General features: G+C 39.4%; 1 protein-coding gene across 3 annotated transcripts; it reads left to right on the top strand.

The window, feature by feature from the left end:
* The first annotated feature begins 244 nt into the window (after positions 1–244).
* Positions 245–7,789, top strand: spata18 (spermatogenesis associated 18). 3 transcript variants are annotated; one of them, XM_047375937.1, is made up of 12 exons: positions 245–548; positions 1,577–1,682; positions 1,778–1,893; positions 2,016–2,134; positions 2,229–2,324; positions 2,417–2,551; positions 3,652–3,883; positions 4,106–4,264; positions 6,764–6,939; positions 7,141–7,264; positions 7,353–7,421; positions 7,652–7,789. In XM_047375937.1, exons 1-12 carry the CDS (start codon positions 462–464, stop codon positions 7,706–7,708), a joined length of 1,476 nt encoding a protein of 491 aa, XP_047231893.1. In that variant the 5' UTR covers positions 245–461; the 3' UTR covers positions 7,709–7,789. The 3 variants fall into 3 exon arrangements, with proteins under 3 accessions (XP_047231893.1, XP_047231894.1, XP_047231895.1); XM_047375938.1 differs by lacking the exon at positions 245–548 and adding an exon at positions 933–1,205; XM_047375939.1 differs by lacking the exon at positions 245–548 and adding an exon at positions 1,310–1,340.
* Positions 7,790–27,022: the final 19,233 nt, after the last annotated feature.

The following is a 27,022-nucleotide window of genomic DNA, read 5'->3' as shown; positions in this document are numbered from 1 at the left end:
GGTAGGTATTGTAGTTTGTGCAAAAAATCCCTCACTGTATTAATGCGCCAGGAGTTATGATAGCAGAAATAGAAAAGGTTTAGTCAACATTTAATTCAGTTCTGTGTGCCATAGTGTGGGGTATTGTAATCGGATTGGATCCAGCACAACCACATAGAACTACATCAGTCAGAAACATCTACGCCCCTGTTTTATGTTTCATTGAGTTCACTCTTCAGCCGTTTGGTTCGGTTCGACAGTATACCGTTAGAAGGACGCAGAACCCGCAGGTCGCATTGTTCGTGAGCAGCTCTGCTCTCGACTCCTGTCCTCTTGGTTGCCAGAGGCGCTGCTCGGCATCTGTGTGTCACAGGAGGGGAAAGCTTTAGGAATTTTTACTACAGCGGATCAAGCCTCCTGCTGCTGTCCCCCTCCCTCAAACCTCCAGACCTCCGAGGATTAGTTAGTTAATTTGGACGGACATGGCCGAGGCTTTAAGGAGATTGACCAATACGTCTTCATTCACCGTCTTACAGGACAAGCTTGAGATCTGGCAAACAGAGTACCATGTAAGTTCATCAAAAAGTCATGATCGACCTACATCTGACCACAGCGCTTCAGGTGCTCTTACCTGGCCTGGATATTCATTTCAACCATGTTATGCCACAGCAAAATTATGTTGTCTTGCATATGATTAAAACAAAATGACAAGAGGCTTAAAATACCGCCATCTCCCAACGAAACATGTCGAAAATGTATTAATCCTAATATAAAGATGTTTATTTTTATTATGTTGACAATTTGTAATTTGATTTAGGAAAAAAAGGACCGTCCTTAAAACGAATGGCATTTTAAAATATCGCAGTAATTGAATTGCTTTATTACACTGATTTCTCTGTAGAGTTTGGTTGCCACGGACGCGAATCGCCATGGCAACCTCTGACCGTCCAAAGATGTTTTCATTGTTAAAGATAGTTCCTATTTGTTTCCAGTAGAAATTCGACAGGATCGTCATAAATTATATTCTGTAGCTCAAATTTATGGATCTAGGACACAAAGTTTAAGTTGCAAGAGATCAGTCGTATAAGTAACAAACTAACTGGGACTATTTTTTGTCTATGTAGGCCTACATAGGCAAAAAGAGTGCAAAGAGCGTAGGCAAAAATAATATATATTTTTTGGAAATCCGCAACCAGGAAGGCTTACATAAAATATAAAAAAACGTGGTAAGGCTGTTATGGCTTTTCCTACCATCATATTACATGGAGTAGTTCCTTCAAAAACATCACTTCTTGCTGTTCTTTAGCAACCTGAATTAAACCGTTCCACATTTTACAAGCAGCGTTTGTGTAGTGGGTAAGGTAAGTGAAATAAGTTTAAATATTTCTAATGGGGGACAATTCATGACAGATGTTGGCAACCCATCCAATAAATCCACACATAAAAACAAATCAAATTAAAGGAGTTTATGAATAAAAATTCGAATGGCACAGGATATAAATATTATACCTACAGAAATTTAGGGCTGGGGGGGGGGGCGCTGTGATACATATTTAATGTTAACACACAAGTCATACATTATTTTTGTTTTACCCAGGTATTTTCCTGTGACCAGAATCTGAACAGATGTTGTGAGCTGATTGAGTTCACTGCCAAGATCCAAGGCCAGCTGTTTTCCATCCTAAACCTTACTGCAGCCGAGGGTACACTTCACACTGGCTGTTTGAGCAGCAGATATCTTTTGAAAACCAAACTTGAGCTTTGAAAGATGTCTGTAATACCTTTTGTCATGAATCAGGTGGTCAGTATGCTGGGGTCGACACTCTTAAAACACGTCTTCTGCCTTTCCTTGGAAACTGTTTCTCCGTTGCAAGTACCTCTGTCACAGACGACATCAGTCGTCAGCTCATGCAGGTTTAGGCATTGTTTATTTACACCGTCTTCATCCAGTTTAACAATGCACTCATAAAATCAACTCTGTTATCAACCGGTTCATTGTCATGCTGAAGCTGTGATGTGCCACTTGTCGCCACCAGGATTCAGCAGAGAAGGACAGAAAGATGAGGGAGCTCTCTTTCTCCCATGAGAGCGACATGAAGAAGATGGAAGCTCAGCTGAGCTCCACTCGCCTCCAGCTGGAGTCAGTCACTGCAGAGTGAGTCATAAAATCATACTTTTTTACTTGATTGGAATTCTTATTGTAATGACAAGTTTTAAAATTTGGATGCAAATGCTCACTTGTTTACCAGACTCATAGATGCTCAGAATGAGCTGGATGACACAAGGAACAAGTCGGCGACCACCATTCTCGCCACCGAGGATGAAATCTTACAGCTTAAAGCAGAGTGGGTGATGTAGTTCAAGAGCAATGAATTACATGTTCTTCACGCTTATGTTGAAAGAGATTCTTTTTATGCACATGGACTTTGTGTTTTAGTTTGCATTCTGCAAATGAGCAAGTGGAAATATGTCAAAGGAAGCTAGAGGCTCTTGATGACTACAAGCGACAAATTCGCTTGTTGAAGGATGAAGTGTCTTATCTGAATACAGAGAAGGCCATGCTGCAAGAGAGGTACAGCTACACATATGCAAACATTGTATGGCCATACACTGATGTTCAGTGGTTCTACATAAACTGCCTTGTGCAAATATTTACACTCATTCACCTTTTTCACATTTTGTCTTTTTATATTCTGAAAATTCTATACATTTTATTAAGATTTTAGGTAACAGACCAGCACAAAGTTGTGCATAATTATAAAGCGGAAGTACAATGATACATGCTTTACAATTTTCTTTCTCAAGTGAAAATAAAAACAGTCTTAATAGGTTGAAAAGAACCTTTAAACAGATATACATATATTTTATTAAGTCCACATTTCTGTTTAAACAATGTTTTTTTATTGGTCTGATGTAATATTGTAATCTGAGATGTCATGTTTTAATTGGCAGTCAGCAGAAATTAACAGAATTTGAAGGTTTTAAAACATCCTTCTATGTGTAAATAATCAAATGAGGTGTTTCACTTAGAAAATCGAGTTACTAAAATAAATGAACTTTTCAATAACATTCTAATTGACTAAATATGACTGTATAGGCTGACGTTTTTGTCCATCCTTTTCAGAGCTCAACTTCAGTCTAACACCATTGGAGAAAGAGAGTCTAAACAACAATTTTCAAGTTTTACCACTGATTTTCAGTTAAAATTAGGTCTGGACTTTGACTGTGGCAATGGTCCATTCTAAACAATGAATATGTTTTGATCCGAACCTTTTAACGTTGGCTCTGTGCTTAGGGTAGTCGGAAGGTGAACCTCCACCCTTGCTTCAAGTCTTATGCAGCCTGCAACACCTTCTCTGCACATTTGTTGTGTTCCTACATGGCCTGAAGAAAACTGGAAATGCACCTTTCTTCCTGCTAAGGCTTACTTCTTACCACTCCTCCTTAAAGGAGATGTGGAATGAACAAATCATAGTTGTCCCATCACACTTTTCATTTCTAAAAACAATTGAAAACCATGTATCATTTCCCTTCTGCTTCACAATCATTTGGTGTTAGTCTATCTCATAAAATATTTGTGGTTATGTGACAAATTACTAAAACGTTCAAGAGGTGTGGATATTTTTCCAAGGCGCTGTAGGAGTAGTTGGTATTTTTGTTTCCTCCTTTCAGGCTGGTTAGAAATCGGTCTCCGAGTCCTTTGCCTAGGCTCAGCCGCTCATCCAGCCCACTGAGGAGCGATTCGCCCACCAGAGCCCAGCTTACGAACTCTTCGCGCCACGCACGCCTTGTCTCGCGTTTCAGTGATCTGTACGCTGTGGAGCGTCTGGAAGCACAGAGCCTCCTACGACGCTACATCGCAGACTTGGAGATGGTCCAGAGAATCATCTTCATCGCTGCCATGGTGCAATACCTGGAGTGAATATAAGCAGTGCATGTGCAACTTAAAACACACCAGCTAAACTCACCAGAGGAAAGACCTTACATTTCATTAAAATGCAACACAACCTCAACCTCAATATCAATATGCAATATTTTATGTTTTCCATTCTTGCTTTTTGTCCAGTTTTGCTGTGTTATGCACCACAGGAGTCCTGTATAGATGAGTTTGTTTTCCTTGTTTTAGGAGTCCTTCAAAACTGCAAAACTGGGCTACCGTCAGTTCAAGCTTCAAGTGAGAAAGACATTGTCCACATCCCACTTTGGTCCAGAGAGTCTTGAGGATGCAGCTGTGGATTACATTGTCAGAAACCTAGACCTCTATGATGTGCAAAGTAGTGTCAATGTAAGTGTTGTGAGGCGAGATCTTTGGATTTTGTTGTAGTTTTATGTTTTGACTTTAGTTTGGTTTTGTAGTCATGGTTGTTTGTTTATTTCCTGCCTCCTAGTGTTTGTTGTTTTCTCTCCCTTTGTTCCTAGTCCCTTTAGTGGTTTCTTTTCTATTAGTTGTTATGGTTTTCTTATGATTATGACTATTATTATGTTTGTTGTTTTTCTATTTCCCTTGTCTTCCTTGTAGTTTCTAGTTTAGTTTCCCATTTAGTAGATCTGTGTTTATTTATGTTTAAATAGTTGTTCACCTGCGCTCTTTGTTTACTAGTTTATTTTCTCTGTTCCTCCTCGTCCTGGTTCCCTTTCTGTGGTTTAGGTTTTGTTTATTTACAGTCAGGGTTTCTTTATCAGGCCTCAGCGTAGGCCTTACCAGGGAGGCTCCTCAGCCTCCCTGGTAAGAAAGAACGAGATCCCGGATAAAAGCAGCTAAAATGAGCTTCCTCCGTAGGGTGACCGGGCACTCCCTTAGAGATAGGGTGAGGAGCTTGGCCATCTGGGAGGGGCTCGGAGTAGAGCCGCTGCTCCTCCACATTGAGAGGAGCCAGTTGAGGTGGCTCGGGTATCTATACCGGATGCCTCCTGGACGGCTTCTTCGGGAGGTGTTCCAGGCACGTCCCACCAGGAGGAGGCCCAGGGGATGGCCCAGGAGGAGGGACTATGTCTCTCGGCTGGCCTGGGAACGCCTTGGGCTCCCCCCGGAGGAGCTGGAGGAGGTGTCTGGAGAGAGGGATGTCTGGGCGTCTCTGCTGAGTCTGCTGCCCCCGCAACCCGGTCCCGGATAAAGCGGAAGACGACGAGTACGAGTACGAGTTTCTTTATGTGTTCTTTATTAATTATTAGGTTTTGGTGTTTCTTCTATTCCTTTTAGTTTCTCAGTTTGCTTTAGTTAATGATTATTCTAGGTTCTTATGTTTCTTTTGGTTTATTATCTTCGTCCAGTTTTGCTTTGATCTGTTTTCCCAGAGTTTTGTTATTTATAGTTTTGTTTTTGTAGTCAGGTTCCTTTGGTTATGTTATTGTCTAGCTTCCCTCATGTTTTCCCCTCTGGATTTATGTTATGGTTTAGCTCTCGTGTTTTGTTTTGTTTCTTGCCTTGTCACCTTAGCAACTATTCACTTTCCCTCAGTTCTCTACAGCCTGGTCCACACCTGAATTTCATCTCCCCTGATTTCCTATCTCTCATTCTCATTGGTCCATACTCCACTTCCCTCTGTTCATAAGCTCTCTGTTCTTGTTTATTCCTCGCTGGTTCCTTCTGTTAGAATCCCCGTTCATATCTCCGTTCACCTACCTTCGACTATGTACTTTGCCTACTATGTTCCTGCAGTATCAACTTTGTAAGTTTTTGGATTTCTTGTATCTGCAGTGATTTTGCTACATTCTTTCTACGTTTGGAAAACCTTTTGAACTTATCTTTGAATAAAAGAAGAAGACTCCTTTAAACATGCAGCTGCCGAGCTCTTGTCTGTGCTTTGGTCACTCTAAACTTCAGAACACGAGAGTAAGACTAAATTCTCTCCTATGGACAACATTTAGGAACAGTTAGTTTGAGCCGTGGCAAACACAAAGTCTGTGTTTGTGTAAATTTATATCCTATTTCATTTTCTTATGGTACAACCGGAAACCTAGTTAGATCTTGACACAAATTGTCAATTGAATTTAGGTCAGGACTTTGACTGGGTCATAATAACACATGAATATGCTTTGATCTAAATCATTTTATGCCTTCACTCCAGTTTCAAGCCTTCTCTCTAGTAGGTTTTCTTTCCATAATGCCTGTATTTAGCTCCATCTATCTTTGATTCAACTCCCAGTAGTTTCCCTGTCTCTGGTAAAGAAAAGCATCCCCTCAGCATTATGCTGCCACCACCCTGTTTCACCATAAGGTTGATGTCCAATGTTAGTTTTCAGCTAAATACATCATTTTGCATGTCTGTAAAAAAAAATACAATATTGATAAAAAAAAATAAGTTTTGTTCTCATCTAACCAGAGCACATTCTTGTCTGTCTTACACTACATGGCAATCTTTAAACAGAGCTTCATAATGCTTTCTTTTAACAATGGCTTTCATCTTAGCTCTTGTCCATTAAGGCCAAATTTGTTGAGCCCATGAATGAAGAATTTGGCATGTGAAGAAAACGTCGCTACAGCAGGCCACCGAATATCAAAAAAGTGTTAGCTTGCATGAAAATGATACACTTGGTGCCCTATTAAGCTGTGCTCATTGGACAGCATTATTTCAGATGAGATTAAATTACCCTTTTATGAATTATGTGAGCTCTGAAGGCAGTTGGTTTCACAGGAAGTTTTTTAAGAGTGTCAGATTAAATATTGCTAAATACAAATGCAAATCACATTGATCAGAATTGTATTTGTAAATCATTTTGAACACCATGTAGGGGTAAAAATACTTAGGGCATTGTGTATCTCACTGTGATTTCCTCTTCTCAGGATGTGATCAATGCCATGAACATGAACCCCCAGATCTCCTTCCCTCCAGAAGTGGACTTTACTCTCATCGGTCCCTTGATCAGAGAGACCTGCAGGGTGGCTTTTGCCATGCAGACACTGGACCCACCTCTTGACATGGCCTTTGCAAGTGATGGTGAACTATACAACGACACCAAGTTAGTACTCTGTAGATTGCTGGGAGAAATTCCAGTGTCCGTTCTGCCTTGTAGTAAGTACTCTGCCATTGGTGCAGTTCAGCAGAAAGTTACTGAAGGACATCTTTCTGCAGCCCATCACTGTTATTTGATGCCCCAACCAGCAGATGTCACCCTTGGCTCTCATATGATGCAGACTCACATCTCCCTTCTCTATTCCAGGTACCGTCGAAGCTTTGATTCTGAGTTCACTGCTCCGCTGGTGATCTACCATGTGTGGCCAGCCTTGGTGGAAGGAAACACAGTAATTGTTAAAGGCGAAGCTGTGACCAGAAGAGGCGCACTGGTAAATATTTCGTAGTACTTAAAATGGCTGGAAAAGATGCAGAAATGGCTCTGTACATAAAGTTTTGTGTATGTACCTGTTTTTGTAGTGGAGTAGAAGCAGGAGCAGACCTTCCAGCCCTTTACGCTCCCGATCTCTCAGCCCAACTCGCAGCCTTGTAAGTCTTTATAACAGTTGAAAGTCCCACCAAATTATGGTCAAACTTTGGAATTTTGTTGACAAAGATGTTTGCTTGGTTTTTAATCACTAACACGCCTGCTCACACATGGCTCTAAGGGTATGTTTTCTAAAATCCCAGTTTAATTGAGTTGGATCTGTATGCAGGTACATTTCTAAAAAAAAATACAGATTTAATCAACGCTGCTATGTTTTTTTTTTCTTCTACAGAGATTTAACAGCAAGAGAAGCCTGTCTCCTGAACGCCTCACAGCTAGACACCTGTAGGAACTCATTGTTCAACATTAAAGTGATAACCACCTCTGTTTCCTGCATATGAAATAAACTCTTAAGGATTTGCTCATTTGATTTCTATGGTGTGTTTTGTTCTGCTTCAATCAAATAAAAGATATAGGGTCTTACATTAGATTACCAACAAAAGACAGGTTAGATTTGACAGGGTGCAAAACTAGCCACCATGTAGCTACTGTTACTACTTTTACTCTGGCATACATTTGTTACTAACAGTATTCTGGTGACATCATTAAACTTAATATGCTTTATTCGGGCCAAGACACAAATGTTAAAATCGTATTCATAATGTCAGCCTCTCTTTATTTGTGACCAAAGCCTGCATCTAAATTTGAGGTCTTCATCAAAAGGCTGGTGAAGGATATTATTGTTTGGTGCTAAAGTTATCAGTTCTAACCTCACATCCTGTAGTGCTTGAGTATCTGGTATTGCTTATGACGGCTAATGTTAAAGGTGCATTTTGGTTTTAGTTTTATGTCTTTGAAATGTGTTGAGTACTTAATTTACTTTTGTCTTTAAATGTGGAGCTTTTTCCACATCTGCTTCTTATTGTGAACAAAGCAATAATACCTTATTATTTTGGAACAATTTTTAGAGGCCTTATTAAGAGAAATGTCATTTTCCCTTCATTACACTGCAGGTTATTTTCTTTATAAACGAATAAGAAAATATTTAATTTGCGTAGTGCCTTGAATGATGAAATGTTTTTTTTAATCCAACTATGACTTGAATTTTGCTGTGTAAAGAAAATTTTATAATGTGTCTTTTATGATTTACTTAATTTTGTTAATAGTTGACTTAGGTTTTTCTCCCATTCCCATTTATTGTATATCACTTGTTTTTTGAATGAAAGTTCTTGATTAAACTTAAAATCCCCATTTGTGTGTGATTTCATCAGCTCTGCATACTTTGCTCAGTTCATATGAGTCAGACATCGCGAGCTGTCTGAGAGTGAGAGTTACACAGAGCAGCCGAAACACTTATAACATTTCAACCAAAGTGCTAAGTTTAGAAAGACAAGAAATTTTCTGAAAGTCTTGTCTGCAAACGATTAACTGGATCCACAGTGAATTATGAATCGAATTATCAATGAGTCATGTCAAAACATAAGGCAAACATGGTAACATTTACTTTGCACTCCAGCAAACTGCTCTGCAAGGTGTTAATTCACTGAACACTCTAGCTGTTTGTGTCAAATCTGATATATGAATGGGAAGATAAGGTTGTGCTGCAAAAACTCTGTTAATGCCAAGAAAAACAGGACAAACAGCAGAATCTTGAACGTCACAGATTAGTGAATGATTAAGTGAGTGAGTGAGTGAGTAAGGTGGGACACAACTACAACACTATTTTAGACCATGGTATACTGATAAAATGCAGAATTGCATTTTTTATTTACATGGCATTCATTTGAATAGTTATTGGACTTGGCTCGGTATTCACAAATGCCTATATTTAATTGATTGGCTTGGAATTAGGGGTTAGAAAAATAAAAAATAAAATAAAATCAGAAAATATTCTAGAAAACCGATTTACTGTACCTACAATTAGGAAAAAAAACATTTGTGTAATGGCAGAAGCATAACAATGCATCAATTAGAGCTAAACATATTCACAAAAACAAGTGTAAAATAACCAAATATAGCCAATATAATATTTTCAAATATAAAAACTGCTAGAATTTCAACTTAGGATTTTTATCCAGAGTAGTCTAATAGTTTAGTTTTCAAACTACAAACTCATTACTAGCCTTACTGTTTAACAAGGGAAGATGCTACACCAGGGTTAAAGATACTATCTAGGGGTGGATTCTTTTCCCACTAACAAACAGCTAAGTAATAAACTATGGCTTTTCACTGCAGGATTTCACAAAACAAAAGAAACTGCAAATTTTCTTTTTTGTGTTTTTAGGTTCATGACATCATAAGAGGCACACGAATCAGCTGGCATGAGTAAATATTTAAAACCTGATGGACAAAAGACTTTCAGCATATTTTGACATAGATTCCGAACCTTAATTTGACTTGCAAGGGTTACGCTTATTTGTCAGCTGACCTCCCCAAAGTCCTTATATTTCTGTCTGCCTGGCGATCATTTTCAGCGAGAGCAGCGGATGATGCAAGATACCTTTTCATCTTATATCTTAAATCAGGCATTTGTTCTGCTTAGGAGAAACCGAGCAAGCCTCCACGAGTGCTGATGAGATTAGATCTAGCCCTAACAAGAGCAGTAACAACTCCTAGTCTGACATGATTGGCCGTTTACGTGTTCTTGCAAAATGCACCAAAATCTAGTGTTTGACGAGAAAAGTAGTCAGGCATGACTGGATGATGATCATATTCATTGTTGTTGATTGCTCTCACCTCTCACCTGTGCATTGAATGAAAACATGTTGGGTTTGTTGCTACAGTCATTATTATCACACATCAGAGGCACCATATGTGCAGAGCAATAAACGAATCGTTTTACGATGTCACAAAAAACCAACCTCAAATCTACATATTGTCACGTATGGTGGATTGTTGGCAGGACCGAAGTGGAGGCAAGAACATGAATCAGCTGGCATTAGTAAATATTTAAAACCTGGTGGACAAAAGACTTTCAGCATATTTTGACATAGAATCCGAACCTTAATTTGACTTGCAAGGGTTACGCTTATTTGTCAGCTGACCTCCCCAAAGTCCTTATATTTCTGTCTGCCTGGCGATCATTTTCAGCGAGAGCAGCGGATGATGCAAGAAGTTCTGCACAAAACATTGCTGGAACTTGGAAATCTGCTCTGTTCCTCTACACAAACTACTTTGTGTTTTATTGTTGAACGATTTCCCCAAAATCCATGCAGCATTCTCATGTAGGGCCCATACGATCTAATGCAGCCGTACAAAATACAACAATTAAACACCTTTAAAGAAGCAATTTGATAAAAAACCTTGAAAGAAAGTGTGAGAAAAAAAAAACACACTATGACGACTATTACTTCAAAAATAAAAACCAACAAAAACATACAAAGGGATGTACACAGTAAAATTTCACATCGCTTTTCTTATACCTCATTTGATGTCATCAGTTGCATGTTCTTGTGAAAGCTTGTATTAGGAGCGTAAATATTATCTCAGTTGAATTAGAATTAAAGAGCAAAACAAATTAATAACTGACTATGACAGATTGATCTGACAAATTATGTCTATTGCTGGTTTGACTTACTTTACAGAATATTCTGGCTTGTAGCTTTAAAGTCAGCTGACGTAGAAACAGAGTCAGGACTTCAGGACAGAGGACCATAACATAAGACACAACTTTATAGCAAATATTATATATATATATAATTCAACATTTTTCTGCAACAAGCAAATGCTGAACACAAATCATTGACAGTTAACTATGCACGATATTTCAAAACCCACGTAAATGTAGAAACTTTACAATTTGCAAGCTAGTGGAATAGATTAAAGTAATACCATTATTCCGCTGCATGCATGCGTATTAGTGCAACATCTTTCATTTGAATAATTATCTGTAGGATATCCTAGCAGCAGCATCCCTGCCTTGACTGTTTCAGTATTCATGATATTTAATTAGGTTTTCCCATCTACTGGCTATGCCTTAGCACACACACATTTTCCCACCAGGGACACTCTAATTACCTTTTCATCTTATATCTTAAATCAGGCATTTGTTCTGCTTAGGAGAAACCGAGCAAGCCTCCACGAGTGCTGATGAGATTAGATCTAGCCCTAACAAGAGCAGTAACAACTCCTAGTCTGACATGATTGGCCGTTTACGTGTTCTTGCAAAATGCACCAAAATCTAGTGTTTGACGAGAAAAGTAGTCAGGCATGACTGGATGATGATCATATTCATTGTTGTTGATTGCTCTCACCTCTCACCTGTGCATTGAATGAAAACATGTTGGGTTTGTTGCTACAGTCATTATTATCACACATCAGAGGCGCCATATGTGCAGAGCAATAAACGAATCGTTTTACGATGACACAAAAAACCAACCTCAAATCTACATAATGTCACGTATGGTGGATTGTTGGCAGGACCGAAGTGGAGGCAAGAACACGAAGCAGCATGGTGAGTAAAGTGATTTAATACTTTAAACAATGAACCTGCAAAAGATGAACTAGAAACATGTGCAGGCAAATGGGCAGAGAAACAGAGCATAGGCATGGCGCAGTCAAACCGATAATTCCAGTAAAGAAACAATGACAAAAAAACAGTATTTACACACAGGGAGAGAGTGAAGAGAAAGCCAGGGCAAGCAGGTGAAGGCAATCAGGAGAGAATGAATAACAACTGAGACCAAGAGAGAGAGAAGACAGGGAAGAAACAGAGATAATAAAAAAATCTAAAACTCAAGCACCTAAGACAGGCGCATCATGACACATATATATATTTGATTTTTTTCTGAAGGAGAAATTTAGATTTAGGTGTGTCCTCCCAGAAATAGGGAACTGGTCTGTCAGCACTAATAAGAGCCCTAAAAAATTTACAGGGGAGAAAATATAAATAAACTAATATCTACCATTTCCTCCATGTCTAATCATCACTACCCCACATAAGGAGTGATTTGTCAGATCTACAGAAAGTCTTAGAGGGCTTGGAGGTTCTCCTCCTGGGAAATAGTGCAGGTCCCACTACATGATGGCACATGGGAGAAGCCTGCAGATTGTCTTGGTTGTTCTACTGTGAGCCTGGGGGTTGTTTACTCAGGTGTGCTGTGGTCAAGGAGCAACCACACAGTGTGGATGGATGGAGATATAGAATACGGGTCTGTCTTTCATATAGAAAAGAAAGTGTGGAAACTTCATGTCTGTTGTCACTGAAAACACACCAAGCCTCTAAATCCAGATTCTACCTGCAAAAATGGCAAATGGGCCTTTTGTGTGACCACAGAAGCAAATAGTCATGGCTGTGGCTTCAGTTAAGTCTTACCAAATTGAGACAGAATTAAAATTTCCACTTTGGTGGCAGAGAGCTGGTTCAAAGCTGCTGGAGCGTGTAATGTTTCCTTTGGCTATTTTCAGTGTCCCCTTGGCTGGCAAGAGTTGAGTTTCTGTGGCTGCTGCCTGATGTGTGCCCACCATGCTCCCACAGTCAGGCCAGCAGGGAGCAGATTTATGAGGCTGTATATCACTGTGCATGATGACATCACTCTGACTGACCAGGCAGCCTGCTGTGTGTAAATCAGACAGAAATGAGAATGAGTTGAAGAAATCAAAGCAAGAATTGTTAAATATGAGAAGGTCAAGCTTTGCTTTAACTGTGTCACCTTTTAACAGAGGGGGTCAGTGGGTAGTTATGAGAAGCTGTCTATCTGTGACCCACATAGGCTATTGTCCACATCTGGAATAAAGCAGGATGAGGCTTTTGCAGAGGAGGACGGCAGAATTTATGGCAGGAGAGAAAAAGTTGGGATTAACCGCAAGTTCACCACACGGACAACCAAACTCCACCCTGCTTGTTCTCATTTTCAGCCTCTCTGCGACTCCCAAGGGCGTTTTCCCCAACACTGACTGGTGTCTGAGGTCATAGCCACGGGTTCCCTGCAGGCATCAGCCTGATGGACACTAAAGAGTAAACAGGCGTGACTGCTGATCTTCCTCTCAGTCCCACCAAACTCCAACATTGAGTACTGCCAGAGGCATTAATGCTTCCTTCCTCTCCCTATAACGACTATCAAATCAAATAAAGAAAAACAGCTTTAGATTTGGACTGTCTTTTTCCCAGAGCGGACATTTGTCCATGCTCCATCCTGCTCTGTCGTCTTTTGCACATCTGCAGTTTCAGAAGTAAATAAGCCAATCTGAAAGTCAGAATGTGCAAACGTATGCATAACCTTTGAACTTTTCCACATTTTGTCACATTACAGCTTCTGTGTATTCTCTTATCAATACAAAATAATACATCTTTATTCATCCCCCTTTAGTCTGGCACCCTAAATAAAATCTAGTTCAATCAGCTGAGCCTTAAATTCCCCCCAATTAGTCAATAGAATTCACTTCTAAGTATGAATACAGCTGTTCTGTGAAGATAAGAGGTTTGTTAGAGAACATTAGTGAACAAATTGCAACTTATTACCCGGGCAAAAAGAACATTGTTCAAAGGAATAGTCAAGAGGCCAATGGCAACTCTGGAGGAGCTGCAGAGAGGCACAGCTAAGTGGGAGTGACAGAACGAGTATTAGTCTCACACTCCACAAATATGCCCTTAAGAGAAGAGTGACAAAAAAAAACTTATTTGCATTTTGCCATAGCCAATGAGGACACAGCAAACATGTGTAAGATGGTAGTTTGGTCAAAATAAACCTTTAGGTCTACTTGCTAAAAAAAACTAACTGTACAAAAAAATTCAAATACACCATCCACACATCGGAAAATGGTATTGGCATCGTATGGGGGGATTCTTGTCTTCAGCAGGGAGATTTTCCAGACCATTCCCAACTGCAGCTGGGCTGTTACCTGAGAAGCTATTATTGTGGCGTCTTGCTGTAGGTTTTCTTAGCTGCCCTAATCTCCTTGATCAGTTTGTTCCTGGCTTGCTTTTACAGGGCCCAGTACCCACTGCTGCAAGCTTAGATCAAATCATATCCATTTGTTAAAAAGTCCAAACATAAATCCAGTTGAGATCTGTGGCGAGACTTAAAATTAAATCTGTGAACATATATTTATTTATGCATTTTTTTGTTGGTCTATCATTTAAAATTCCAATGAAATATATTGAAGGTTGTGGCAAAATATAGAAAACGTGAAAAAATGTGTCTGACTGCTGAATTGATAATATGTTTCTCATGAAATCATTCAGACTGCTTTCAATGAGATCCACCTTTAAATGTCAATGGCAAAAAAAAAAGGTTCCAAGCAAAGTGAGTTTCCACAATAGGAGTTTTTAACACGTCATTAAAGCTCCTCTGGCTGCTGTGACCTTTTCTCTCACCAGAAGATGAAGAAGATCAAATACCACAGTCTGCTGTGACAAAAGAACCTGATTTTTGTCCTCCACTGGATGCTGGTGTGCTTCATGTAATAAAAACACATCTGGATGCCGTGATTAATGTGAGCGCCAGCCATCCATTTCCATTCTAGAGTGCAGCGCCTCTGCATGCAGGTGTGACTTTGGAAGATTACTGCTCCTCTGGGGCTTTTTAGTCTTTGGGTTTGATCCTTTCACAGAACCATGTGACCAAACCTGGCGCCAATCTGACTTCTGCCTGATCTTAATGTTAGACACCTTGACCATGAACAGAGGTGGAAGAAAAGAAAAGGGGTGAATAGGTCTACTGGAATGACTGGTGCATTAGCACATGGAAACAGTTCAGTGCCTGGTTTGGCCATCTGGACAAGTTACAACTAAACGTACCAGCGCGTCCATAAATGTGCCTGTCTTTATTAAATTCTCTTGGATTAAATGAAAGTGTGGGTCTGCAGATTAGATTAGAGGCTGTTTAAAAACAGGGTGGATTTTTTTTAATGGAAAACAAGTTTAGTCCTCTGCTTGAAATGTGGACAATAAATATATAATAATAATGCGCTTTTTATTCACTGTGAATTTCGTGTGAGTTTACATTTTTTTACCACCAGATGGCAGTTTGACTCCACAGACATTTCACAGGAAAATATGAATGGAGATGGAAAAATGCAAACAGATCTTTTTGGGGATAATTTCAATTCAATTCAAATTCAAAAATACTTTATTAATCCCAAAGGGAAATTAAATGTTGTTGTAGCTCATTATGAGGGTTTCCTCAAAGAGCCGTTGTAGATGCTGATGGTTGTGAGCAGGAAGGATCTTCTGTGGTGCTCCGTCTTACAGCAGATCTGAAGAAGCCTCTGACTGAAGACACTGTTGTTGTAGGACAGTCTCATGAAGAGGATGCTCAGGGTTTTCCATAATGTTCTTCATTTTATGAAGAATCCTTCTTTGCACAATGATCTCCAGAAGTTCCAGAGGAGTCCCCAGAACAGAGCCAGCCTTTTTTATCAGCTTGTTGAGCTTTTTAAGTCCCTGGCTCTGATGCTGCTTCCCCAGCAGATGATGGTAGAAGAGATCAAACTCTCCACAACAGACTTATAGAAGATATGCAGCATCTTGCTGCAAACACCAAAGGACCTAAGCTTCCTCAAGAAGTACAGTCTGCTCTGTCCCTTCTTGTAGATGGCTTCAAAGTTGCATCTCCACTCTTGTCTGTTGTCGAGGTGAACACCGAGGTATTTATACTCCTCCACCACCTCCACCTCTTCTCCCATGATGGAAATAGTTTTAGACTTAAAAAAAAATCTTTTTGCATTGTAAACCATGATGCACAAAACAAAACAAAAAAAACCCTACAAATAAAAAATACAAGTGTTTGAGATATGTACAGAAAAACCCCAAATCACTATTGTCATTATTAACAATAACTTTGCACTGATATGAATCACTACGCTATTTATGGATTATTTTTGGAAGGTTCTCAACAATACCAACGTTCTAATTTAACCAGTATGTTTCTGACCTCATTCTGTATGCACACAGTTTTCTTTCAGTGCCTCCAATTTAACTCTTCTTAGAGGGAAGCCATCTTACAGTTTTTACCAGATGAACCCAAACAAGGAGCAGAAAGTAGGAAAAAATTGAGGTGGAAAACAAGATGTGACCGGCAGCACATTCTCAGTACAGGAAGCTGTTAAAGTGAGGAATTAGAGGAAAATATGATGTGCATAGGCACTGGTATTACCATGTGAATATTTTGTAGATTACGTGAACTATTTTAGCATTCTTTATTTTAGTACTATGGACAATCATGATATACGTTTTTTGGATGTGACCTGTCATGGCATTTCAGGTTTGTGTGTACATGGGTGGGTGAGCGTATGTGTAGAAATAAGAGTGTTGCGTTGAGTGGGTGTACAAGAGCGTGTTTGTCATCTGGAGTTGCACAGTTGCAACTGTGGCAAGAACGGTAGGCCAACAACCCAACCCAACAAGAGGGAAGGATGCCCACCAGACACCAGAGCCCAGCACTACGGCCCACTGCCACCCCGGGCAAAGGGGTGGTGCAGCATGTAAAAAACCCATTTTGAACACCTTTTTTCTCTGTCCTGCGTATCAGCTGAAGGTCGGAAGTTTGGGTCATTCTGTTTTTAGTCTGAAGTAATAGTGTTTTTAACATTTTTTGATCACCATTTTTGATTATGTCTAAAACTACCAAATAGTTTTGCCACATTCCTTTTTTAGGAGGATTTTCCACTTTCTCATATTTTTTGTTAAGTTTCTCAGTCATTATATTCAATTTTCTTCAGTAATCCACACAGTTTTGTTTCCCAAGTCACACACAATCAACAACAGGTTCTAAAGGTTCATTATATTTCATCATGCATTACCTTTTCAGTTATTCAAATGTGACATAGTGAAATAGTTCTCTGATGTTCTGGAGGTCTTTTGAGGTAAAATCTCAAATTTCTTGCTAATCTGGTGAAGGGGGCCAGTTTTTAGGTCAACCAGGCGGTTTAAAAATGCTCTATAAAAAGATGATATTTACTTCTGTCACTTTGTGTAACATTTACGTCACCATCGGCTTTCTTTTCACAGAGTGAAGGAGAAAATTCACTCCTCAGTCGGTTGTTCATGCCACACTATATGGCATAACAGAGACAAGTGCTTGACAGTGAAGGACTAAGTCTATGTGGATGAGGACAACAGCTGGTACTCAGTCTCTGCTTATATAAATGTCCCAGTTAGGACCACATCAAGTGAGCTGCCCTTTACAACAGCTTTCAAATATGTCGCATATTTCATCATGACTACAGTGTAGTTTCCATACAACATACATAAATGCTCATATCCCTCACTATAATCAATTTAAAGACACAATGCAGTACTGTACTTTTTTCATTAACAGATATACACAGACAATTAAAAACAGCTGGTTTATGAAGTATGGATTTGAAGAGATGAACTGAAGAAAAAAAACTCTGCTAATTCTGCTTTGTGTTCATCAGGGTTAATCTGGGCTGATATTGGTAAATATTATCGCGGATGAGCAACCTTTAAAAGATTTCAACATGGATTCTCATTGCATTTGGATTGCAAGTGGTACTTCCTAAGGGACTGAGTGAGAGTTTGATTCAGAAAACCCCCAAGCCATCACGGACACTGCTGCGGAGGGCAAAGCTGAAGTGAACGGTGATGATAACAATAATGATCTTAAGAACTGATCTGTTATATGCTTGCTTGAATTTCTGTTATCTGGTTGTTTTTTTTCCTCCTGCTGCATCTGCAATGGATGTAGAAGACTGGGGGTAAGGCAAGTCAGAGAGGTAGTTAGTAAGCTCCCCAGTGCCCAGGCCCCAGGGGTAGACCAGTTTTGCTCTTTGATGCTGAGGTTTCTAGACATCCTGGGGCTGTTGTGGATGAAATGCCTCTTAAATTTTGCAGGGGGGACCTAACATTAGACAACACTGGCGGAGTGGCCGTCCGGATTTGGTGGTTCCAATTTTTAGGCAAGGGAAGCACAGGGCATATTGCACCTACTGTATTTTTGGAAGGTAGGCTCCGACTGATTATTGAACCTTGGATCCAGGAAGATCAGAGGGTCTTTCATCCTGGCCATGGAACAGTGAACCAAATTTTTATCCTCACAGAACTGCTAAGGAAGTCAACTGTAATGGAATGACAACCTTAACGACTGTGTCCCCGGGACAGGTGTAGAGGATGCTTTTAAGGTGTATCTGGTCCCTGCATAACCAAAGTAAGAGGGTGCAATAGAGGGCAAGTGAAAAGCAGCCAGGATGAGAGTCATCTCCTCTAAGTCTGAGGCCAATGAGGTAAAATGTTCTCAACTGAAAAAGGTGTATTGTGTCCTCTGGGTTGAGGGTTAGTCTGTTGTATCATGTTGTCTTGGATGGATGGATGGATGGATGGATGGATGGATGGATGGATGGATGGATGGATGGATGGATGGATGGATGGATGGATGGATGGATGGATGGATGGATGGATGGATGGATGGATGGATGGATGGATGGATGGATGGATGGATGGATGGATGGATGGATGGATGGATGGATGGATGGATGATGGATGGATGGATGGATGGATGATGGATGGATAGATAGATAGATAGATAGATAGATAGATAGATAGATAGATAGATAGATAGATAGATAGATAGATAGATAGATAGATAGATAGATAGATAGATAGATAGATAGATAGATAGATAGATAGATAGATAGATAGATAGATAGATAGATAGACATATTTTCAAATTTATAAAATGATTAAATGCTCTATTAATCTTGCATCACCTGAAATTGTGTGTTTCTGACTTTTAAGTATATTCTGATAACCCCTTCCTGGTGTTTCCAGGACTTGGCGATGATGGTATATGTTGCACTACTGCTCCAAGCATGATGGTGCAGGCTGGTGATTCTGAGCTCATTATACGTTTGCCTGGCAATCATTTTCTACCAAAAATAGCAGCAGCAGTTAAGCAGCAGCAGTTAAGCAGGATGAAACACACCTAATAGACCATATGCTTATTTTTACAATTTGGCCCAAAGTGATTGCTCTTTCAGTCTGCTCTGGACTTTTTCGCAAATCGCTTCTATGTAATTTGCTGTTGCCACATTTTCCTGAAATGTAGTGTTTTCAGAAACAAGCTCAAATGTTTTTCTGCAGCCACACAGGATACAAGTAAACATCTTGGAAGGAGGAATTTGATGAAAATCGTGTAAATAAAGAAAAATAAAATAACAGAAAAACTGCAAAGGAACTCCGATCAGCTGTTTTATGGATCATGGGATGTAACCATGTTGACAGGGAATCTGTTTTTGAGTGGGCAGCTTTTATCTTGATTAAATCAAAATGTAAAAAATAGAAAACCAAATAGAAAAACTGAGCATGACCTGTGACAAACTATATCTAAAGTTAATTTGGTTGATTATACAGAAAAGGCTGACTAATAGATTTAATCTGTTTAGCCAAGTTTTTACGAGAGAGTGGAAACAAACAAGAGCAGTGCAAGTTGATTTCAATTGTGACATTATTTAAACAAATACCCTCTTAGCAGATGGAGGTCCACGAGGGCTTGCTGGAAGTCCTCTTCAGAATTTCTTTCTGCAAGGAAAATTATTTTTAGGACATTTTTCCAAGAACTGCCGGTCCTCCACAACACAGCTCACCAAAATAGCCAAGAATCATGACATAATATTATGTTTAATGGAAATATTTGGTCAAATTAAATGGAAGACTCATTTATGTGTTTTTTAGAGCTTGAGTGTGAATAAGTGTGGAGTAAGTTAGTAAGATTCATAATTTACCCTCAAACAATTATACAGTTTATACCTCCATAAAAAGGACAAATGACTTGCAGAGATAATAATAATAATTCTGTTTTCTGAGATATTTTATTTCTATTAGTCAGCTAAGCACAACACTAAATAGTTATCGCTAATGTGTAATTATTGACCTTGTGTGCAAAACTGTTCCTGTACAAAGTTGTTTCTCATTGCTGCATACTGGCGTTTTATTTCTTCTTTCTGAATGATCAGATAAATTTAGAGTAGAATGTGCAAGTGAAGGAAAATCGATCATTGAATGAAAATCAGTGACTGTCAGGAGTCTCTGCATCCATTGTTCATGTTTTCTTTATACACATATGAGCTCATAGAGCTCATATTAACAACTGAATTTACTTCTGATTCGATTAAAGGCCCCAGTGAGTTCCAACCCTCATGTTCATGTCTTGAGTTTCTGGGAAGATGCTGAAAGTCTAGCACAGGGTTCAGCAACCTTTACTATCCATTTCTGCCTTGTGTTTTGCCAAATTAACTTTCCCCACAGTCACAAAGCCAAAGTACCCTTTGATAATGCTTTATTGTAAGTACAGTTTGTACTCACCATAAATATTTGTTGTTCTATGATTAAGTAAAAAACTATTTTATTTCTGTTTTTGGGTTTTAGAATAAAGAAAGAAAAATCTATTACAAAAAGAGAATAAATACATTTTCTTCTTCCTTTTGTTTCTTGCAAATGTTGTACTCATTTAGTTCTGTTGTAGAAATACTATGCACAAATTGCCTACAAATACAGAAAAAAAATATAGTTTGTTATTACTATGGGCAAAGTTAGTAAAGGTCACCTGCGGCTCCAATGCCACAGGTTGCAGACCCCTGGTCTAGCAGAATGTTCTGACAAGCAGCATACTGTTGTTTCTGCAACTGTGTGTGTGTGTGTGTTCCTGTATTTATTGCTGAGAGAGAACCATCAGAAGTTTTTAACTAACAAAGAGAAGTCATTTTTGGAAAGAGATTACATTTTTCTGGTCCTCACCTTTTTCATGCTGTTTTTGGGTTAGGTTTAAGATCAAGGTATGAATTGAGCTCAGATTAGGTTCAGGGTTAAGAATGTACTGATAATGGTTATGTTTAGGGTTAGGGTCAGGATCAGGGTTAGGCCATAGAAATAAATGGAAAATGAATGGAAGTCAATAAAAAGACAAGGATGTGTGTGTGTGTGTGTGTGTGTGTGTGTGTGTGTTTTTGTAACTTCCTGTAGGAGCTGAAGTGATTCTAAGAAGCCTCTGGGATGTTTCCATGGAAGCTGAGTGAGAGCTCAATAAACTGTCATAGACCACCTGTGGGGATTCATTGTAGCTCCATTTCTAACTCTTGAAGCAAATTACAGGAAAAGACAAACAGACGTAGCCACTCTTCCTGATTGCACATCACAGCATACCAGATACCTGCTGAGTTGATAACCTACAAAATAACAGACACGAGTTGTGTGCGTGTTCTGACATTCTGATTGCCACTGATTGATTTTTCACAGTAGTATGTTTGCATGTAATTACTGGGTGATATCAGTGTGATAAAAAGAGGACTTTGAACCACCAGAAACCAGCTAAGTCTTTTTCTTCTTAGACCTAGTAAGAAGCTTTTGTTTGTGGTTCTGGTTCAGGAGTGGCTTAAGATGGCAAATGTAATATTTGTAGCCCATGTCTTGGATATGTGCGTTGTTCATGATGCTCGCTGCAGCTGCAGTTCATATCTCATGTTATCTCTCCCAAATTTTTAAATGGTCTTTATTTCGTTATAAATTCAAGTCTGGCATTATTGCCATTGCTTTTTCTACCACACTTTTTCCTTCCACTAAACATTCCATTAATGTGTTTAGATACAGCACCCTGTTGAAAATTAGAGCAGAGGTATTAACTCTTTACAGATGTTTGTAATAATTCTGCAGAGAAATGAATAAATTTAGATGTTCTATATATGATTTTGGTCAGAAGACACCAAACATGTCCTCTTTAATAAAATTCTTACTATGTTTAAGCACATTAGTAGCCTAAATTACCAATATGCTCTACAACTAAACAGTGTAACTGATGCCCATATGCAAACACACACACACACACACACACTCCAGTCCTCATCTTGAGGGAAACCTCTGTAGCTCCCCCAAAAGACTCAGGGAGGCTGAAGACCACTGCGTAAAAAGATTTTGATTATGTTTGTGAAAAAAGAAAAAAAATGCGTATTGTTTTTTCTCTGCACTACTTTGTTTTTGGTTTACCATATAAAATCCGAACAAAATTAAAAAAGTTGGATGTCATATTTTGAAAAAAAGTGAAATTGTCTGACGGATGTGAATGCTTTAGTTCTGGTTTGAACTGCTGCCTATCTTAGCCAGGAAGTCTTGGAAATCTGATTTTAAATCAGAAAGGGTTTTCCTGGATAATTAAAAACAAGAATACATCTTCTTTCTAATTTGTCAAACAGAACTTCCTGTAGTTTATGTGTTAATGTAACACACAAAGGGCTTTTCCGGAACTTACCCGCCGGTAGTAATGAGTAGGGAGTGTGCAGTTAATGTGGCGAGTTAGTGATGCAGATGATTGCAGTGATTAAGTCAAATAAAACTCCTTTGTGATTCACCGGTGTCCTTTGAATGTCTGCCAAGTAGAAACAATGACGCACATGCAATAAAAGAACCATGATTAAGGTTTTTCAAATTATTTAAATTGATTCTGATGAGGTTTGCCTTGATTTCACTAAAAACATGCAGTCCCGATTTTTAGAAATGGTTTCAGAAATCTTTTCTGCAGCCGGAAAACATTTTTATGAAATGTATAGATGTTGTTTCAAGGGCTGACGACAAACTCCTAACATACTGTGTTACCATGAATTATTTAATCATGCTTGTTCTCTAGACTGGAGCATGTGTACTGACAGTCTGGTTACTGCTTTGTCCCTACAACCACAACAATTCAATCTATTTAATAGGGATTTTGTGTGATAGGCAGTGATAAATTACACACCAATAACTGCAAAGTGGAAATGAAATGATACATGGTTTTAAACAGTTTTTATAAATTAAGAGCAGCATACAGTAGTATTCAGCACTATTACTTCGATACTCTAACTATAATGCACCACCTGCATGGAAAATGCTATGTGTAGATAAAAAATAATGCACATTACCCTGAACACAGTATCCTCATAGTGAAATGTAGTGGCTGCAGCATTATGCTATGGGAATAACTGGTCAGTCATTGATGGGAAGATGGATTTTGCTAAATAAAAACAAAAATTTAAAAACAATCTTAAGCATCTAGTAATGATCTAAACTGGAATGGTTTAGATCATTGCATATTCAAGTGTAGAATGGCCCAGTCAAAGTCCAGACTTTAATTCAGTAGAGAATCTGTGACAAGACTTGACAGTTGTTAATAGATACTGCATTTAATCTGAGTTTGAGCTATTTTGTAAAGAAGAATGTGTGAAGCTAGTAGTAACATACCCAAAAGACTTGCAGCTGTAACTACAACGAAATATTAGCTCAGGTCAGTTAAATAGAAATTCACGCCCCACAGCCAAAATGTGTAAAGAAAACTATCATTTTCCTTCCACTTACAAAAAATCTCAACAAAATACATTGATGTTCATGGCTGTAACCTGACAAAGTTCTAGTGGTATGAATATTTCTACAAGGCACTGTACTAATGAGCTGATGGCGCTCTATTGTCCCTGCAACACTTACAGGGTTGAACATATTGAAGTTATAAGAGAAGCTATTTCTGCCAATGCAAAACTATCCTTGCAATGTCTGCAACTGCAAAACAGGTATTTTGGGATGTTTTCAGTAGGAGTAATGATGAAGAATGTATTTACCGCATTTACATAAACTTACTTAAATGTGATTGAACACTAGCACTCTTTTGCAGTCATGCTCACAGGGTTTCTCATTGAAAGCACCACGTTGTCACAAACATTGACAAATTAAAGATTTTCGGTTACCGGGGTATGCTTTTATCTTCTCCTTGCCAATTCCTGTTGGTCAGAGAGAAAATACTCCATTCTTAAACCCAAATGCCAGAAAAGCAGCAGGTTCCACTGTCAGAAATCTACTACTTCCTGCCTTATTGAATAAAGTTACCTAAAATACAGCTGATGAATTTTTTATATATACTGTGTAACAGAAATTCTCTCGACTAAAATCAGACTAATTGTACCTATTAAAGATAAATGAGGATTACATAAATGAGTCTTATTTGATAAAATCCCAGCATAATTAAAGACAAATATTTCAATTGCTTTCTTGAAATTCAGAAGTGTACATACACTAACATTTTTATGCCTTTTAAAGAAAGAAAGAAATAATATGTTCAAACAATATAATATTCCAATATAAACAGCATGGGAATATCTGGCCATCATACAGTTGCTGAGCTGATAAACTATAAATTACAGACACAAGCTGTTTGCGTGTTAAGTTCTGACATTCTGATTGCCACTGATTGATTATTCAGAGGAGTGTGTTTGCATGAAATTATTAGGTGATATCAGTGTGATAAAAAGGAGGACTTTAAACCACTTAGGGCAGGGTGGTCAAACTTCAGTCCTCGAGGGCTGGTGTACTCAAACCTTTAGATGTGTCACTGGTCCAACACACCTGAATCAAATGGCTGAATTACCTCCTCAGTATGCAGTCAAGTTCTCCAGAGTCCTGTTAATGACCTAATTATTAGATTCAGGTGTTTAAAAGCAGAGGCACATCTAAAGGATGCAGGACACAGGCCTTCGAGAACTGGAATTTGACACCTGTGACTCACAGTATATCTCAATATACCCTGCTCGGATGCAGCAACAAACTGGGAATTCCACACCCTTGATCCCAATACACATTTATGATGGAGACTTTATCAAAAGCGACACACTTACTTTAAAGAAGTGACAGGATTTGACTTTCCACAAAAGCCCTTTAATTTCTTCAAGCTATAACCTACCTACGCTTTTCAATAAACCAGTGTAGCAAGATAGAAAACTTTGCGACAGCTGATCTATGTCAAATGTTGAAATAAAAGGCAGTGAAAGTCTATCTGGTCAAACCTTTGTTATTATTCTATGTCGACTGCAATTCCATATATTGTGCATGGAACTAATGATAATAATGCATTGTGACCTCAAGTATTTATTTTTTCATAAGTGTTTTTTTTTTCATTGATGCATTTCAGGCATACTATGTTGAGAAGTTGCCTACATGTGCCAGAGCAGATTTACTCTACAAAAAGACTGGATCCAGCATCAAAGTAGGCAGCCCACACTTTGGTCATAGTAACCTGTGTTTGTATGACCTTATGACCCAACTTATCTGTGTGTCGGTGTGTGTATGAGAGTGAGTTTTTCACTTAGAGTTGCACAGTTGCTAAAGTGATGAGAACTGTAGAAGGCATGCAAAACACAGCACCTAAGTGCAGCAAAGGACACGTGGACCCAGCTCTGGAAGGCCGCAGCAGCCCAAAGCAGACCTGCACAGGGCACTACCCCAGGGTAACTGTATGCACCACACAAAGGTAGGTCGTCAATGAAGCACAGCAGCAGCAGCCCCCAGCCCAAAGACGCACAGGGCAAGACACGGGCACTGAGCCACCCCAACCCAGCCACCTGGTATCCCCCGACATGAAGGCCAATCGCAGAACTCAGTCCCCCTTGTTGTCCAGGGACCCCACCAATCCCTGGCAGAAAGACCATCCTCCCGCACACCCCAAACACACTGGCCAGGCATCACCGCATTGTGGCAGCCTGAACTCGGAAGGATCAAAGTAGTGAGGGCACATTCCCATTCTCCCCTGGTGAGTTGGTCCCCTGGGCAATCAAGGGGAAGGGATGCCTTCCAGAGCTCCTTGGCCGGCCCCAAGACGTGACAAGAGCCCCCTATGAGCAAGAGACGCTGGGGATGCACCCCTTACCCTGTGCACACGCAGCCACTCCTCCTGGTCCCAAGCCGCTGAGGAACCAGCCCTGAACCTGCAGCAGGCTAGACAATAGGGCACAGTGTTCCACGTCCCAACCCCCCACATCAGTACCTGTAACCACAGCACCCCTACCCCACCACTGACACCTGGAATTGCGGTGGGTCTGACATCTCCATGCTAGACCCACCACTATTCCAGGCCAGCACCCAAATGCTCAGGCCACACAGGGACAGCATCCCCCTTGGCTCCTATGCTGAGGCAGCAAAGCCCAAACCTAATACACCATTATGTTATGTATTAATGAAGACCAAAAAAACTCAGATTCATCCTGTTGGTTTTTCATATATGCAGACATTCTCTCCACAGAAACAAAATATTTTGTCAAATTTGTTAAATAAATTATGTTTAAACTTTTTTTTTTCTTCCAGTTCGTAAATATTGTGTTTTTTTGCAATGCTTGGAAGGGTGTTGCATTTATTTGTTTCCTAATCCCCTTTTGTGATGTCACCAAGAAAGAAAAGTGAGGGCCAGACTGGTACTGTGTACTCTAGGCATGTTGATAGGTCTTCAGACACGTGGACAGTCTTCAGATAAATCTCCCATGCAGTTTAGACATTTGTTAGTAAGAAACCCATTTGGAACATCTTTTGTCCTATGTTGTGCAGTCTATGAAGGATTTTGGGTCATTCTAAAACAAAACTCAACAATTATGAAGTTACTGTACATCTTTTCAGGAACATCAAATCATCGGCAGGGGAAAACTTTAAGCTACCATAAAAATTCCTACCAGCTGATGTTCAGGCCTACTCATAAACATACTGTAATTGGAATGCGTACAAGAAATATTTTGTGAATAGGGGAGCTTAACTGGCTCCCCTATTCTGGCGAATCCTTTTAAACCTGGTCTGGACTGATCTGGTGACACTGTCATCTGTAATTGAATTGCAGGTTTGCAAAATGTTGTGTGCTATTTCCTAAACTGCTGTTTTTAGACTCCATCTTTCCAATGATGGGTAGAAGAAATGATGAAAAGAAACATCCAGAAG

Source organism: Girardinichthys multiradiatus, chromosome 9 (genome assembly GCF_021462225.1).
Source record: "Girardinichthys multiradiatus isolate DD_20200921_A chromosome 9, DD_fGirMul_XY1, whole genome shotgun sequence".
NCBI classification, from domain to species: domain Eukaryota; kingdom Metazoa; phylum Chordata; class Actinopteri; order Cyprinodontiformes; family Goodeidae; genus Girardinichthys; species Girardinichthys multiradiatus.
The sequence above is the reverse complement of the archived record's forward strand: the minus strand, read 5'-3'. Positions and strand labels throughout refer to the sequence as shown.

Coding starts and splice junctions, on each gene's coding strand:
- spata18 (XM_047375937.1), top strand. CDS start 462: ATGGCCGAGGCTTTAAGGAGATTGACCAATACGTCTTCATTCACCGTC. Junction 1,894..2,015: donor TCAGTCGTCAGCTCATGCAG/GTTTAGGCATTG, acceptor TGTCGCCACCAG/GATTCAGCAGAGAAGGACAG. Junction 6,940..7,140: donor GAACTATACAACGACACCAA/GTTAGTACTCTG, acceptor TCTCTATTCCAG/GTACCGTCGAAGCTTTGATT.